Genomic DNA, 17224 nt, shown 5'->3' with positions numbered 1-17224 from the left:
TCATATGTACTGTAGTGTGGCTGCTTGGTCTGTGTGGTGACGTGACAGAATGCACACGGAACTAATGAAAAGAAAAAAACAAGAACGAGCGCATGTGTGCCGCCTTCATGGCGCATGCTGCTCGAGTCGCCGAGCAACATTCCAAGAAATCCAGTAGCGTCACTGCCGGTTCAACAGGTGCTGCGAACCATTGTGACCAAAGGCGTCTTTTTCTTCGGCGCTCAATCATGGACAAATGCCTGCGCAGTACATGCCCAGCTCTGTGGCAGAGGTTCTACGGGGACAAAAAGACAAAGGTGGAAGGCAAGAGTGCATCAATCCTGGAACCGCCAACGCCACCACAGCAAGGACCACCAGCCGACAATGATGAGCACGGAAGCACGTATGAGGCGATGTGGGACTTCCAGGGCCGGAACTCAAATGAATTGACATTTCAGACGGGAGACCTGTTCAAGGTCCAGAGCCGCAGCGGCGACTGGTGGACTGTGTCTCAGCTGGACCAAAGCGGAAGCACGCTTGACAGCGGCATCGTGCCCGGAAACTACCTGAAGAAAACTGAGACGAGTATGCAGGTGGAACCGTGAGTTTACAATAAGCTAACACATTTTGATTATCATCTACATATAGATATCATCAGTTCTGATGGTACCTGTTGATGATGCTCCTTTGAGAAGACAGTACTTTGTCCTGTCGCTACTCTGTCCCAATGCAACTTGGACGCAAAGCCACTTTGTCCCCATGGTTACTTTGTCCCGTCACGACTTCATCCCAGCACCTCTTTGGGAAAAGATGATTAGATAAACTTGTTTTTGAATTATGAGTTTGGTCTCAGAAGAAGTTCAACTTGTATTCGTCTTCCCTTTTGCTGTCGAACTCTCAAATAGACTCGAACCCAGGCCATGAGCAACGTTAACCTCTGGAGTCACAAATTCCAACGGCACGACTGTGTGTGTGTGTGTGTGTGTGTGTGTGTGTGTGTGTGTGTGTGTGTGTGTGTGTGTGTGTGTGTGTGTGTGTGTGTGTGTGTGTGTGTGTCAGATGGAACTTCGGGACCATGAACCGTTCAGACGCCCAAAGTCTTCTGATGGCACCGGGAAACAAACCAGGAGCATTCCTCATCCGATCCAGTGAGAACCATGTCGGATATGTCCTCTCAGGCAAGATCATGTCACACCGGTGAGGACAAAACAGAGAGTGAACATGTCATTTGTGATGGAAGCCTGCGTGTGTGCCTGTTTACAGTGCGTTCCAGCTGTCGGGTGAAACACTTCAAGATCGTCCAAACGTCCGACGGTCTCTTCGACTTGGATGGCATGCAGCAGTTTCCGTCGCTGAGCCTCCTGGTCGCGCACTATTGCAACAACCGCCTCCGTCTCAGCAATGAGGACACACTCGGCGAACCCTGCAGGCCGGTAATACTGGCTAGGAAGGGAAAGGGGCTGAGGGGGAGAGAGAGAGTGAAAGAGAGAGGGGTGCTACCATCTTTCGTGGGAAATGTTACATGTTATACAGTATAAGGCAGGTTCTTAGATATTTTTTTGTCATTATAGGCTTCATGTATTTATTTTTTATTTGACTTAAAAAGAAAACAATGCTTGAGAATTCAATGTTCAAATTAAGTCGATGAAATAAAATGTTCTACTTTTGGGGAATCATCAACATATACTGTATGAGTGAGGGGCTACTCATGGTATGACAAAAAAGCTCAGGGGTACGCAACACAAAAAGGCTGGGAACCACTGATATGTAGTTTTTGTGCTTCAAATATTTTTCTAGTTGTATGTATTTAAAAAACCGTCAATATTGCAGTGGGAAGCCCTTTCATTTATCTCAGTTTACCTACCTCATTATTGTGTCTGTGTGGGTCCATGTGTGTGGCCCTTCAGAGAGAAGAACCCTTGTCAGAACTCCAATTCCCAGAGGATGAGTGGGAGTTACCCAAGGAGGAGTTCACTTTGGAGGAAAAGTTGGGAAGCGGCTACTTTGCGGACGTCTACCGAGGATGTTGGAAGTCATGCATTCGTGTGGCCATTAAGATCATCAAGAATGGTATTTACGCTCCCGCGTTGGTCCACCCGCAGGTTCTACGCAGTGACCCTTGTTTTCCCTTTGTCTTCAGACTCGGAGAAGAACCACTCGGAGTTCCAGAGGGAGGTGCAGATCCTCAAGCGCCTGCGCCACCGTCACCTCATCTCGCTGTTTGCCGTCTGTACCGCCTCCTCGCCATATTACATCATAACCGAGCTGATGGAGAAAGGAAGTTTGCTCAACCTACTCAGAAGTAAAAATGTTTACTTTTTTACAATTAGCAAATGTTGGCTTGAGGAAAACTGACTCTTCTTGTTGAATATGTTTTCAAGAAGAGACCTGGATGATTTTCAAAGTTTGACACCATGATTTGATGCTGTTGGCATCTTTTCTTTGGTTTTGTTTTTTTACTTAGTCCTGTTTCGTGACACCCCAGTTTAACGCTGAGCACTGAAATTTGATCGATATGGGTTATTTATTTTTTTCCCTTTGCAGGGACCCTCTCAAACGTAGCCACGATGTCTGTTTGAAATCAAAATGGCGGACTTGCTGTTCAATTTTGTAATTGAGTCCTTGAGACTTTTCTGTGACTTTTCATTCAAACAGCAGAAGCTCATTTTTTCGCAACGGGCGCAACATTTTGAGCACAACCGGGGGAACAACCTTTTGACTCTCATTTTGTCGTCACTTTGAGTTTGCTACAGCTGGCCACCATGCTGCGGTGGCTCATCCGACACTATGCTATGTTACTGTTAGCATTTAGCATCTGACACGCTACAACAAACTACTGCTAGCATTTTAGCATGTAGCATCTTGTTACTGGCCCAATTAGTTATGAACCCTATCAATTCTAGACAGGACTCGCTCCAGCTGCTGCATCTTGGGAGGAGATGCCCTACTGCAGGGGTCGGGAACCTTTTTGACTAAGAGAGCCATGAAAGCAAAATATTTGGAAATGTATTTCAGTGAGAGCTATATATATATATATATATATATATATATACTGTGTATATATAGCTCTCACTGAAATACATTTCCAAATATATATATATATATATATATATATATATATATATAACTCTATTTTAATGAATACATTAGTGAATTCATCAAAATGTCAGTACAATAAGCCGTGAGCCATAGGTTCCCAACCCCTGCCCTACTGCATCCAGGCCAGAAGGGGAGCATCTGACTGTAGTGTGGCGTTATGAATACCACTAACCTTAACTTAATTTTTTTTTTACCAATCTGATACATGTTCGAATTGACCATCTCATTTAATCTGAGTAGACTATGGCGTGTCCTGCCTGGCTGCAGCATCAAATCACATTACAGCGGAGATGCTAGCAACTATTAGCATCTAGTGGCTGACCCATTACACCTAATTACTGCTACCTACAACTGCCATGAAGCATCTGACACATAACATCAAACTCGTAGAAGATAAACTTGTAGAATCCGTATCATGACTCAATCCTTCAGCTGTTTCCTTTGTGTTCATGTTGAGGTCCCGAGGGCCAACAGCAGGATATGACATCACTGTCTGACATGGCTGGCCAGGTGGCTGATGGGATGTCGTACCTGGAGGATCACAATTTTGTCCACAGAGACTTGGCGGCCCGGAACGTCCTGGTGGGAGAAGACTACATCTGCAAGGTAGCCGATTTTGGACTGACCCAAGTCATTAAGGTGTGTGCTGCTTCTTTTTGCAAATTGTAAATGGTCTATTAGCAGAGCTGCTAACTGTCATGGATTGTCTATATATTGTTACAGAAGTGACTGACTGACACCTTGTCATGCATGTAACATTGAATGATACGGATACTTAAAATAAATGAACAAATAAATCATGGACACATTGCTCAAACAGATTTAAAAGAGCAAAAATAATTGGTAGATAATTAAGATCTATGTTTGACAACATGCCACAGACGCCGCGTTCTTCTGCTAGTGGCTCTGCAGACGTAGGGCGCCACTGCTCACGCATGGGCAGTGGAAGCTAGCAGACGAGTCCAACGTTAGCCAAAAGTTTAACATTGAGGCTAACTCCAATCGCTGCTAGCCTTAATCGATTCATATCAACATAGAGGGGAAAGGTTAGTGACACAACGTAAAACTTTACCAAGTTATATCCAATAATGTGCAGACAACAACTGTGTGCTAACAACAACTTTATTCATCATAGGATAACGGCACAGTATTGTTACTATCATAATACCTGTTGGAATATGCCAAACGGCCACGGCTCTGTGAGGGCATGTGAATAGTGAATATTTGTGCCATTAAGTGCAAGACCTCGTTTTGTGCTTTTTTCTACAAAAATCAACTTAACTCAAATTTTTATTAACAGCTAAATACATATACAGTGATCCCTCACTATTTCGCGGTTCGTTTATCGCGGCTTCAGTGCATCACGGATTTTTTCAAACACATACATAAAAAATAAAAAAATTAAAAATTAAATCCCCAAAAAGTCCGCAAAAGGCTCGCGAGAAGCAGTGAAAGTCAGCAAAACAACAGCGAGTCACAAAGAGCAACATATACTACATGTACAGTATATGTTTACTGTATTTTGTTATTCATAAACTAACCTAATTTATACATGTTTAAATCTATTAGTATACAGCATTAAGTCATGTTAATTACTTCCAAATGTACTTCTACATGCATGTATACCATTAAATTTGGCCTTATAAATATTATGTACATGTACCTATATGGGGGGGGGGCGCTACTTTGCGGATTTTCGTTTATCACGGGTGGTTTTGGTCCCCATTAACCACGATAAACGAGGGATTACTGTATATGTGTGTATGTATGTGTATGTGCAGCTATACATTTCTATATATGTGTTGTTTGTTTTAAGTTTTTCGTGTTTATATTAATTTTAATGTTGTTGTTTTTTTAAATATGTACTGTACTGTAAAATGCTTTTACTGTTTTTCTGAACCGTTGTACTGCATATACAGTATATGCAATATGTATTAATCTTATAGCGTTATTATGGACAGAAAAGATGCTGTCTCCACATAATGCGATGTGAGGAGAGGCTATTTATGTGCCTTCCTATGTATTGCTGTTTAGCAGTAGACTTCAAATGGACTGAGCAGTTAATTGTTAGCATAGCTTAGCTATTATAAAAGACCTAAATATAAATTGTCTTGTCTCCGCATGTGAATAGACTTAATTACACTTTCAATAGTTTTTTTTCCTGGTGGAAAAAAAACAGGAAGTGTCATATTGAGGAAGGGTGGGGCATCGTTTCCTCAATTGCAGGCACATTAAGGTGTGTTTGTGAATAGTTACACAATGGCATTTTTGGTGGCCCAGGAGCCCATCTATTTCGCGTACCAGAAAGCCATTCCGCACAAATGGAGCGCGCCGGAAGCCATCAGCCAGAGGAAGTTCTCGGTCAAGTCAGACGTGTGGTCCTTTGGCGTCTTGCTCTATGAGATGGTCACCTATGGAGGTGTGCCCTACCCAGGCAAGTGGCTAGCTGAGCTCGGCAAAGCGCGTGCCAATGAGTGGGATATTCTGAGCTTGATAGGCGCTCCTCTCAGCAGGTCTGAGCGGGCCGGAAGCGGACAAGTTAGTCGGTGCGGGCTACAGGATGCCGGCGCCTCCGGCTTGTCCGCTGTTCTTCTACGAAACCATGTGCAAATGTTGGAATGCCGATCCTGACCTCCGGCCCAACTTCTGGCAGCTGAAGGATCAAATGTACAGTATCTACGATGGGACCATTCTGGCACATATAGACAAAACCGCACCTACAACACCATCGACGGACAACTAAGACGCTTCGGTTTGCGGAAGTGTTGACCTGACAATCTGGAGTAACAATATTTTGACTGGAAAATAGGTACACGCAAATATGTTAGAATATGCTCAACAAATACGTTTGGACGTACTTGTAAATACATTCAAACATACTCACAAATACGTTTAAACGTACTTGTGGGCTAAATGCTACAAATGTAACATTTCCTAAAATGCCCTGAGGTATTGACTTGCGAATGCCGAAAAAAAAGAAGCAGTTATTTTTTACCATTTGGCCATACATTCAGAATTTAAATAAGTAGATATTGTTCCTTTATAAATTTATGGTTTTATTATGTCTGCAGTGCATGATTTACGTTCGGCATTTTTGTCCCATATTGCCTCGGGCTTTTGACTTCTGCATCGTGGCATTCTGGGGAAAAAACACCTTAAATCTTTTGGAACTATACCCAACATTCGGTAAACATTAACACGCAAATTCACATCATAGTTACACCACATTCCAAATGATTATGGAAACGAAATGTAGCAAGACATTTTATCGGTAATAACAAACTGAAAATAGTTATTTGTTGTATTTGCTGCATTAGAAGGTTGTATTTGCTGAAATGAAGGGCTGTTTCAATCAAAAACATCTTCACAGATCAAGTTACTTTTGAACACTGGAGCTCTTATTTGATAGCAGATTTGCATCTCATGAATAGAGGCAAAGGAGCTATCAAAAATGTGAAGTACTGGTACAGAGAGTTAAGCTTTAAAATATCGTGGCTCTAGCCAATTAGCCTGTGACCCACTTACGTTATTATTTTTTTACAGTCCCTCAAGTATTATTTCATCGTTCCTGTGAAAACACCTGTACTTGGCATTTGGCTTTGTGTATTAAATCCCTCTGCTAAAAATTCAACGCAGAGTCCTTTCTGCTCATTTCTGACAATTTTATATTAGAAAGTTTTTCCATTATCTCTTCTTTTTGTTTCAGATATTTATCAAGAATATATAGTTGTATTCTGCTAAATGTTTATGTATTGTATTTGCGTTGAGCAACACAGAGTGATGTTTTATGTACTGTATTTAACCTGGATCACTCCAAAGTGATGTTGAAAATTATGTCGCATGTTAAAATAAAAATACAAAATCATTTAGGGTTTTACAAAGTCTGTATTACAGAAACTGGAGACTATGTTCGAGACAACAAGATTTGTACAGGACAAGTTGTAATCAGCTAAGGCAAAAGCACGTAAGGCAAAAAGCATGTCAGTCGACCACATTTGGATCACGTTGGACTGATACACATGGAAACATCTAATAAATGATGAACTTCTTTTTTTCCCCCAGTATTTGCTGAGTCCTTGTAATCTGACAAAATATGTGCAACTGGCATTTTCTCTGCCGCATTCCTCGTGCTTCTTTTCGTCGCTCAACTTTTAAATGCACGACACTCAATAACTCAAATGTGACACCACCTAAGATCGTACCAACTTATTCCACCTGCTTATTATTATTTCTTTTTTTACACAAAACAATAAAATACAATAATTTGGGGACTATGGCATGGTTTAGTTTATCTAACACATCAACTCACTCACACAAGCATGTACAGACGCGCACACTCATCACCAAGGCAACAGTGGCAGTGAAACTCTCTAAAAGTAATTAAGCACAGTTTACTCATCCAAACAGCAAACACACTTATCTGTTACCATAGAAACATCCACATGAGGAATGTACAGCTACTACTACAACACTAAGACTAACAACACTATGTAAAGTCGCATCTCAAATGCAGTGATTGTGAAGTTTTTGTCAGGGGTGGGGAGGGGGAGGGGTTCTTGTTTGGGGATATCCATCAATTTAACAAGCTTCCACATGCCGAAAGGTTGTTTGGTGTTGGAATAGAGCATCTGAAATGCCAGCCGACATAAAATGACAACAAAACCGTCTTGTGTAATTTGTTGTGAATAATAATTTCCAATGTTTCAGACTAGACGTGTCACAATCGACATCTAATTACTGTCCTGACCAGTCATTATTTTTACTCATCGCTTAATCATTTACATATCTTTTTTAAATATAATGTTGCCAAAAAGCTCAGTAATTATTCTCCAATTTCTTTCGTCATCCATGAAATTCGGCTGATTACGCTTGGCACCAGCAAATTTGAATCAGAGATGTATTTTTCAGACTGATTTAAAAAAAAAGTTTCCCATTTTTTTAGCACATTGGGTTTTCGAGCTATTTTAATTTTTTGGTTTATAAGTTTTACCGACTGTATATAAGCTTATGCAAAGTGGGTTTCACCATACATTGTAATTTATAGCAATTATGTTTCATAAAAAATATTCAGAGATATTACTGCCACACGTATTATTGGTTTTATAGTATTATTGTAATTGTAAAAAAATGAGGTCAGATTCGGGATCAGCACAAAAAAATGTGCAGAAACGTTTACTTGCATCTCTGATTTAAAAAATGTAGTAATATACGATACTCGCTAGCTGCAGCTCTCTTTCAGAAAAAATTAGCAGCACAGTGGAACTTTGTTTTTATATGATTCCTCTTCAGCTGGCTTATTCTGGCTACACTTTTGCCGCAGATTTTGCACAGCTGCTCAGTTTTCTTCCATTTGAAAATGCTCTGTATGAAACTCATCTGCTTCATTTCCGGGAATCCAGCACTCGGTTTACTGCGTGAGCCTTTGTCAAAGTAGACAGTAATGCTATGCTCAAACTGAGCGCAAACTGAACTATTCCTACGACGCGATTACATATAAACTCAGTGTGATGATCCATATTGCCTTTTCTGTTGTATTGTTAGTCAACTGACTGAGTTTATGAAGTCATTACACAAATTAACAACAACAAATTAAGCTCAAAATAAAACATAAAATCAGTTTATATTGTTGCCAGTGGCATGTTGGAAAAGGACTTTATTTAAAGAAGGCATACACATAAAAAACAACGTGCATCTGTCTGTAGGCAGGTGGGGGTGGTATTAAATGGAGATTTCTTTTTTTTTTTCCATGTGCTGAGCCTTGTGCACACATCGTCTTCTTTGATCAGTCAGTTTTGTTAATTAACGAGTTGGATAAAAAGGTCTATGTCGGTGTTGGCGCCGCCGTGGTGGCCTGCTGATGTCCAAGCAACTGTTGCTTAGCATGCAGAGGTCAAACGCGAGCCCAGAGGATAGGTATGGAAACTGGTTGGCTGGATGGATGCATGGAGAATAGGGAATGAATCAAAACTTTGCATAAGCTAGGCGACACTTTGGTCAAGTGATAGTTACTTCTTTTTTTCCAAAAGTAACTAGGACAAAGCAAAGGCCATAATGCCAAATGGATGGATGCATAGAGGAAAGGAGATGGATAAAGGGAGCGAAAAGTGGCTCACAATGGGTTTACGTGGGAACTCAGTTTTGGGAGCAGTACTTCCAGAAGCACACTGTTGAAGAAAAAACAAAGAATAAAAAAACTTGGAGAGAATAGTGGTCACACTAACAAACTTTGTTAGCATCAGTAATCCTTCTTGTTTTTTTTTTGTCCATCACTTTGTATTTACAAGAGGGCTAGTGAATTGTCGCCAATTTCAGTAATTTTTCGAATTTGCAGTGCTACCTTGAGATTTACCTGACCTGACATAAGTTTTTTGAGATGCAAGTCGTTTTGCTTTGACTCAGTTCAACACACTTCTCAAAAAAGCAAATATTGAACAATTCCTAAAAAAGAAACTTTGATGCCCCTCCCAGTTTAATTTTACTGTCGGAGGAAACATGAAGCAAAGATATATAAGATTATAGCAGTCTAGCTTAACGCTAGCAAACAGCACAACAGACATGCTATTGTTAGCATCAATAGTTGCGATTTGAGAAGGAACTGATATTTCAACACAAACAGTGGGGCAGCCAACACATAGATGGATATTTAATTACTCAAAGGCATCTGTTCTTTAAAAGTGTCTAATGTTACTGCAATTTAGTGAGTCATTAACCTCCTTATCCCACTGTGGGGTGAGAACACTTGTGAGTGTTTGCGAAGGTAGCGAATGTTGCATTTTCTTCAGGAATTGTGTTCAAATTTTCCTTGTGACAAGAAAAAAAACCCACTTAAATTGCTGGTGTACGTTTTATGAACGTTTGCAACCTTGAATGAACCCTGATGTGAACATGCAATTGCTACCATCACCAACAGTCACAAATGTTCGCCCCTCAGTGGGATAGGGCCTCAGAAGTAAGGATGACTTCTGGTTCGTGTCTATTTGACTGCGTAATACTGTCTCCTGGTGGCCAAAGTGGGCACACCAGACTGAGCAACACAATGACTTGGATGGCAGCATTAAATCGTGATGCACATATCGTTTTCTGTTTTTACATTCTAATTATTTATGTTAGTCAGTGAACCAATTAAACTCGTATCTCAAGGCACCACTGCATGATGTAAATTTTGGAATTTGATGAAACTTTTACATTTGGCTATTGTGACTCAAATATTGGTTTTACAGATTGCAAATATGTTGTACAGTAGCTGTGTTCTTTTCACTTTTAAGAGCAGGACTAGATGGAATAAAGTCAGAGCAATGTAACGATCACACGCACAAATAATTAAGCAAAGTTGCAACCTTTGTTACCTCTTTTGTTGGTCTTCTTGGACTGTGGTGGAAGCGACTTGCGTGAGACGCGGCCGGTAAGGCTGGGAACGACGACGCCAGCACTCGCCCTGGAAGCTGTGCTATCAGTGGTTGCTGGTAGGACCGTGGTCAACATCACTGCAGCCTCATCATAAGACCATGAAAGACAATTAACAAAAATAGGCAGGGTTGTGCTACAACTGGGTTCTGTCAACGTGGTTGACCTCTGCAAAGGACAAACAATCCTAATTTGGACCAATCCTAGACTTTCATAAACACTGAACTGTTTATGATGCCTCAAGGTAGAGATGCAAAGGATAGACATATGTAAAATACAAGGGACATAAGGACATTTTATTTGGTATGGGTGGCATGGTGGTCGTCTGGCTAGCATGTCCTCCTCACAGCAGAGGTGCAGGGATTGATTCCTCCAGCCTTCCTGTGTGGAGTTTGCATGTTTTCCCCGTGCCTACGTGGGTTTTCTCCGGGTACTACGGTTTCCTCCCACATTTCAAAAACATCCTGGCAGGTTGATTGGGCTCTCCAAATTGTCTCTTGGTGTGATTGTGAGCGCAAATGGTTGTTTGTCTATGTGTGCCCTGCGATTGGCGAGCAAACAGTTCAGGGAGTACCCTGCCTACTGCCCGAAGACAGCTGGGATAGGCTCCAGCACGCCTGCCAGTCTCGTGAGGGTAAGTGGAGTAGAAAATGAATGGATGATTTTAGTGCGGTGTGCACACCTACTCATCACATGCAAAAGTGCATTTGCATATTGTGACACCATAGTCAATTTATCAACATAACCGCCCCACATTATTTTTATCTACCCATGACTTGGCTAAAAGTGGGGTTTCTGGGAGGCAATTGTACTTTCTTAGATTGCGTAAAATCCGGTCATTTGTTATTTGCAACGTGATTAAAAGTCACCTACCATTTTATTTTTTCGCCCTGGATTTCTGGCATTTCCTGAAAAGAAAAATAAGCTAATCAAATAAAGTTATTTATGATATCATTGTGAAATTCATTTCATATCATCTCCAGTAGATCAATCTCAAAGAACATTGGTTTATTAGCACCCAGGTCATTACTTAGTTTAGAAGCTAATCATAGAACATACTGTATTTGACAATAAAGCTCGACTTGAATTGACTTCATGCATTGCAGTTCATCCATTATGCCAAGAAGTCCATTAGAACCAAAGCATTCAGTGCCAAGGTAGCGTTGAGTCATTTTATGATTTTTTTTCATTGGTGGTATGAGTCTGATGTGCTGGCCCTTTAAATCACAAGCACTTTGAGGAATGATAATAAGTCAAACCGCCAGCAGAGGGTAGCAGTGCGAATTCCATGTGTTTGCCAACTATTTACAGTAGGGGCAGGACGTGCTAACTGTCATGGCGCCACAGCACGGTTAACTTTAGACAATCTGAAGCATACATTCAAGCAAGGAATATATTTATGTCTGTATGTCACAGGATAAGTGTCATTACCGTTAGCAGAAATATGTGTATGTTATAAATGAAAAAAGTACAACGATCTTGGAATTACGATGAAAACGACGAGGTTGGTTCGTGAACAGCCGCTGATGGACACTTCGCGAGGCGTGTCAAAAAGGTTCCAGGGCTGGTGTTACAAAAATTACATTTCAAATCCAAATGATAAACTTTTAATTTGGAAGTAACCCCTGTGAAGTCAAACACACTCTCACATCTTCATGCACTCCTGCAATGATTCTTCTTGGATCCTCCACAGTCTTTGTCACAAAAATCTTGACTTTGTCCACATAATGTATTTTGAAAAGGGTCACCTTGATGACCCCCTTGAGCTTTGTAAAAAGGAAAAAAAAAACCCAAACTGAGCCAGGTCAGGTGAACAAGTAGGCTTGCTTGAACCAGGCAAAGTTAATTTCCGCAGGGAACTGTCAGATGCTCAGGGCACTGTGGGGGTGTTGTCATGGTGAAGCAGCTGCGAGTGACCCTGTCACAAGATCATTCCTTTTCATGCAATGAATGAAGCAAATACTGAACGGATCTTTTTGTAGACATCCTGGACTTTTCTGATACACTTCATAAATCTTCCAAGTGACTCTGCATGAATGATAGTGCTACATAGCCTTGATCTAAATCTGAATTTGGATTTACGATTAGAACCGTGCCAGCTAGCATTGTGCTCCACTGTAGAGATGTTTATATTGAAAAACATGCTAGAAATAAATGATCAGTAACTTTAAGGGTTACTGTTATTTTGCCCTCCCTCCCAAAAAAAAAAAAGTTCTCTGGATTTTCAAGTGTGGATCAGGGCCACATGATGTGTGAGAATGCGAACCTCTTGGCAGGAAGGTGATCCTTGTGCTCAGTGTACTGTTGAACGTCCGATGCATCTCCTCAAGAACTGAGATCATTTTTAGTATCTGGACCCGCTTCTCGGAACCGTCTGCCCCCGAATGGTATCTCAGGCCAGCAGTCTTGGAGGTGATTCGGTCTCCTCGTCTCGTCCCTTCCGTCCCAGACGCTCTGCCGTTCACACGCCATTGTTTGAGGAGCTCGCTTTGACCAAAGGCGGAAGACCTTGGCGGTGCAGCTGACAAATGAAAATGAGTAGGAAGAAGACTTGGAGGTTTCATGTGATCTAGGGAAACAAATGTTCAAGAAGTCATTGCCTCGAATGATTTGCTCTCCTGTCAATGCAAGAATCTTGGAGATTTAGTTAAAAGTAACAACTCAAGCTGTCACATTCTGTGCTCCATCCTGCTGCTCTCCTGCAATTAAGCTTGATGTTGCTAATTTGCAATCAACCAGTGCCTTGAGATAAAAGCTTCATTTGTTCCAGGACCACCCATCAAAATGAATATAAATGCCATTACTACATGCAAACAACAAAATGTATTAGAATGTGTATTTTATTAAGGAAATATAACACTCCCTTACATTGTACTTCATGAAAAAAAATGTACGGACATGACTGTTTTTGCCACACTGCATCAATGGAATGGCCACCAGGGCAGTATGAGACAGATATGCATACTTTTCATTGAGATGTCTCAACTCGTCTGAGCTCATCAGTACAGCACTGATGGTTCTCTGCTGCGGATCAAGAATATATTTCTGTGAGTGGTATTATGTGTGTCTACATGTGTTGCAGCACTACTTGAGTTCAGTCAGTTGCTTAAAGGCAACAAAAATGCTATTTAACACTTCACTAAGCTCGTGGACTGAAAGTCTGTTATGCATTCTAACTAAAACAAAGAGATCAGGACATGTTATTCCAATACTAAAGGCCTTAAACTAGCTAGCTGTAGAATATATTTTAGATTCTGCTACTGGTCTATGAATCGCTGAATGGTTTGGCTCCTGTTTAAAGAAATGTGAATGGAAAGTAAACCCAATAGGGCTCTGAGGGCTGCAGACCCGCATCGATTAGTGGAACTCAGAGTTCAAAGCAAAGAAGGTGAGGCAGCATTTAGCCGTTATGCTGCATTGACATGGTAAGATGCCAACTGAAGTGAAGTCAGCCCCAATTGTGAATGTTTGTAAAATCCAGGCTCAAAACGATGCACTTTTCCCATATATATGATTAAAGTTTTTTAGAGCATTTCTAAAATCATTTTCTTACACTCTTTTAGTCATTTTAATGAACTGCTTTTAGTTATTTACATTGCTGTTAAATTTCTTTAACTCTATTGATTGCAAATACTTTTAACTGTACTTTTTATCATGTGAAGCACATTGTGTGATAAGAATAAAGCTGCCTTTCCTTGTTTTTAAATAAACAAAGTGTAATTCTGTTGCTGTTTAGATTGACAGTACACTTCCACTGGCAAGTAAAAACTTGAACAACGGTTCATATCTTGAATAACCCGTAAGTCCGGTGACTCGTATCATTGTACAGGCATCACTGTATACTGTAAGCGCACACTGTTTGCCTGATGACTAGTCCATGGTGTAGTTTCCCTATTGGCCAAAGTGAGCGACGATCGACTCCAGCTTTCCGTTATCCAGAAGAGGATAAGCAGTATGGAAACCATATGCATGGATCTTATACACACAGCTCGACCTCACTGCCAGATTCCTTGTCACCTTCATGCAAATCTCTCCAACATTCCTTCTAAGACTGATCTCCCAGTTTCTTCCTCACCGGTTCCTCATCTATCTCCCTCCCGCTCTGCTTTGCCTGCCTGTTTGAGCAAATATTCTGCCGTCGTCTCACCTGGATTGACGGCCTCCAGTGACTCGGACTCAGTAAGTGAAAGGTTTGCTTTCTGTCCCCACTTGTCTTCACATCCGCTCTACTGTATTTCCCCAGCTAGAAATGCTGACTGTCGCACTGAGCCACAGAGACTCAAGTGCCACACTGTGACATACCAAGCTAGCCTACCTGTTCAATAAATAATGAACAAACTAAATCCATTTGTGTTGTGAAAAACAAGAATCCTGTAGCTATATGAAAAATATCTATTGCAAAGTGGCTGAGCTCACTGACATCCAAATGTTTCTGTCCTTCCATAAGAACGATGAAAACTGTCAAAGCTATTCGTTTGGCTCATGACACTTGAGTTAGCTGGATTCAAAGATCAAATTGGAACAAGGGAGGGACAGGATTGCAGATCCCTCATTTAAAGAAAAAAAATATACTGTATATACAGGTATATGTGAGCAAAAACCATGGTCCAAGCAGCCCTCATCAAAGGATTAAATATTCTGCAAAACCATTAAATGTGAGACAATAACACACACAAAACATTCAATCAGATTTTTCTGAACCTCACCTTCTCCGTCAATAGCAGTCATGAGGCTCTATTTGAATTTTATGTGGGGATTTGCTCTGATATCATGTGTTCTACCTTAATCCTCAATTTCTTGGTCTTGTCATCAATTTACATACATGCACTTGTGATTTTTAAACTCCAGAGAATTGATGAAACAAGATAAATTCGGTTTTAGAATTAACAACATTGGAAAAGATTAGTCAAAAAAACAACAACAACATTGATGTTTAGCAACCGTTTAACGGCCTGAAAAGGCTTCTTTACCTCTCTCTGTCGGTGCTGCCCAGACTTGGGTGGTGACAATCAACATCATAACAGGAAGGAACGGCAATTTTGCAGCTTGACAAAGCATCGTTGATCTCTTTGATGACTTGGGAAGGCCGAAAAATGAAAAGACGATTTAGGTTTTTGGTGTGTCTTTGGATTCTTTGGTTTTGTCTTATTTTGAAGACGGTCCATTGATCATCATCATTTCGTGTGTATTTTCCCCAAAAATATATGTAAAATGGAAGATTTTCAAAAGAAAAAAGAAAAAGTACTATTTCAACCAAGATTCGGTGTTCGTCCACGCAGCGATATATTTAAATAGTTTTCTAGTTGTCTGAATGAATCTTCTCTATCCTTACTGCTGGTTCAAGTTTCAGAGATGCGCCTCTTAAAGAAGAAGGCTTGTCAAGAGTTTGTCGGCGGCACTCGTCTCCTCTTCGAAAAACTTGCCTTTTTAAAATTCTGTGTTGGGACAACCAAGCGGTAAATCTGGGTCCACCAATCGGCTCAAGCTGCTCCGCCTCTTGCTTCTCAATAGATTGGTGACATTTGGGGACTTTGGCAGCCAGCTTTGAGATCCAATATCGTGTTGTAAATGTGTGCTTAGGCTTTAGTGTGTGTGCGTGTGTGTGCGTGTGTTTGTGTGTATGACCTTGGGCTGTGGAAGCAGTGATTAGTTAGTTCTTAATATGTTTGCTCAGGAGCACAGTAACAGAAAGACCCTCTGACGCATGAGGAGACACACGCACACACACACACACACACACACACACACACATGGCAAATACAAATACAGTACATTCAACCTGTTAAAACACAACTTGTACACTAATGCACACTATACAGGGTTTGTTTTAAACCAAAACGGTCCTCATTCCCGCCACAACACACACACACACACACACACACACACACACACACACACACACACACACACACACACACACACAAAAGAAGTGTGATGCACATCAGAGGACAACTTGTCCAAAAGACACAAAAGACAGGAAAGGGTGACTCTTTGTGCTGATTAATGTCACGGATAGGAATTTGAAGGGAGTGACGATCTTGGTACCCAAAATAAGCATTTCCCCCCTGCATGAAAAAAGATAAATGATTTTGATAAATTGAACATACGTCTGCGCGCGTGTACGTGTGCACGTGCATGCGTGTGTGTGTGTGTGCGTGTGTATACACGTGTGCCCGCACGCATGTCAGTTGCTGGGGAAAGAGAATTTTGCTTGTGAACATCCACTCAATCAATCCTCGCACTCTGAAAAGAAAGGGGTGGAGGTGTGTGGGTGTGTGTGTGTGTGGGGGGGTGGGGGGGTCAACAGGTTTTTAAATTAGGAAACTGTTTTTAAAAATGCTACCAAATAAAAATTGGGACAAAAAGGGAATAATGAACACAAATTCAATATGTCCCATATTTATGTAGCCTCATAACTGCAAATTCCTTATGGAGAAGGTCCAGGAGGACACCCCTCAAACATTGAAATATATTCATACTTTGATTTTAGTTGTTTATTATTTTGAAACAGGTGGCCCGGTGGTCCAGTAGTTAGTGTGTCAACCTCACAGTGCAGAGGTACCAGGTTCAATTCCAGCTCCGGCCACCCTGTGTGGAGTTTGCATGTTCTCCCCGGGCCTGCGTGGGTTTTCTCCGGGTACTCCAGTTTCCTCCCACATTCCAAAAACATGCATGGCAGGCTGATTGAACACTATAAATTGTCCCTAGGTGTGAGTGTGAGCGTGGATGGTTGTCCGTCTCT

At 41.2% G+C, this 17224-nt stretch overlaps 2 protein-coding genes across 2 annotated transcripts; one reads left to right on the top strand and one right to left on the bottom strand.

The window, feature by feature from the left end:
- Positions 1-79: 79 nt before the first annotated feature.
- Positions 80-7142, top strand: ptk6b (PTK6 protein tyrosine kinase 6b). The gene is made up of 8 exons (XM_086116776.1): positions 80-580; positions 1039-1157; positions 1243-1412; positions 1887-2049; positions 2120-2281; positions 3536-3717; positions 5359-5512; positions 5592-7142. Exons 1-8 carry the CDS (start codon positions 93-95, stop codon positions 5819-5821), a joined length of 1668 nt encoding a protein of 555 aa, XP_085972902.1. The 5' UTR covers positions 80-92; the 3' UTR covers positions 5822-7142.
- A 2863-nt stretch (positions 7143-10005) lies between these two features.
- Positions 10006-15859, bottom strand: urp2 (urotensin II-related peptide). The gene is made up of 5 exons (XM_086129428.1): positions 15453-15859; positions 12749-13051; positions 11356-11390; positions 10425-10569; positions 10006-10076 (listed from the first exon to the last, which is right to left on the bottom strand). The coding sequence occupies exons 1-5, from the start codon at positions 15538-15540 to the stop codon at positions 10006-10008; spliced, it is 642 nt and encodes a 213-aa protein (XP_085985554.1). The 5' UTR covers positions 15541-15859.
- Between the last annotated feature and the right edge of the window lie 1365 nt (positions 15860-17224).

This window comes from Hippocampus guttulatus, chromosome 1, assembly GCF_054856545.1.
Source record: "Hippocampus guttulatus isolate MCC_2025c chromosome 1, RoL_Hgut_1.0, whole genome shotgun sequence".
Classification (NCBI taxonomy): domain Eukaryota; kingdom Metazoa; phylum Chordata; class Actinopteri; order Syngnathiformes; family Syngnathidae; genus Hippocampus; species Hippocampus guttulatus.
Note: the sequence above shows the minus strand (reverse complement) of the source record. Positions and strands in the feature narration are given on the sequence as shown.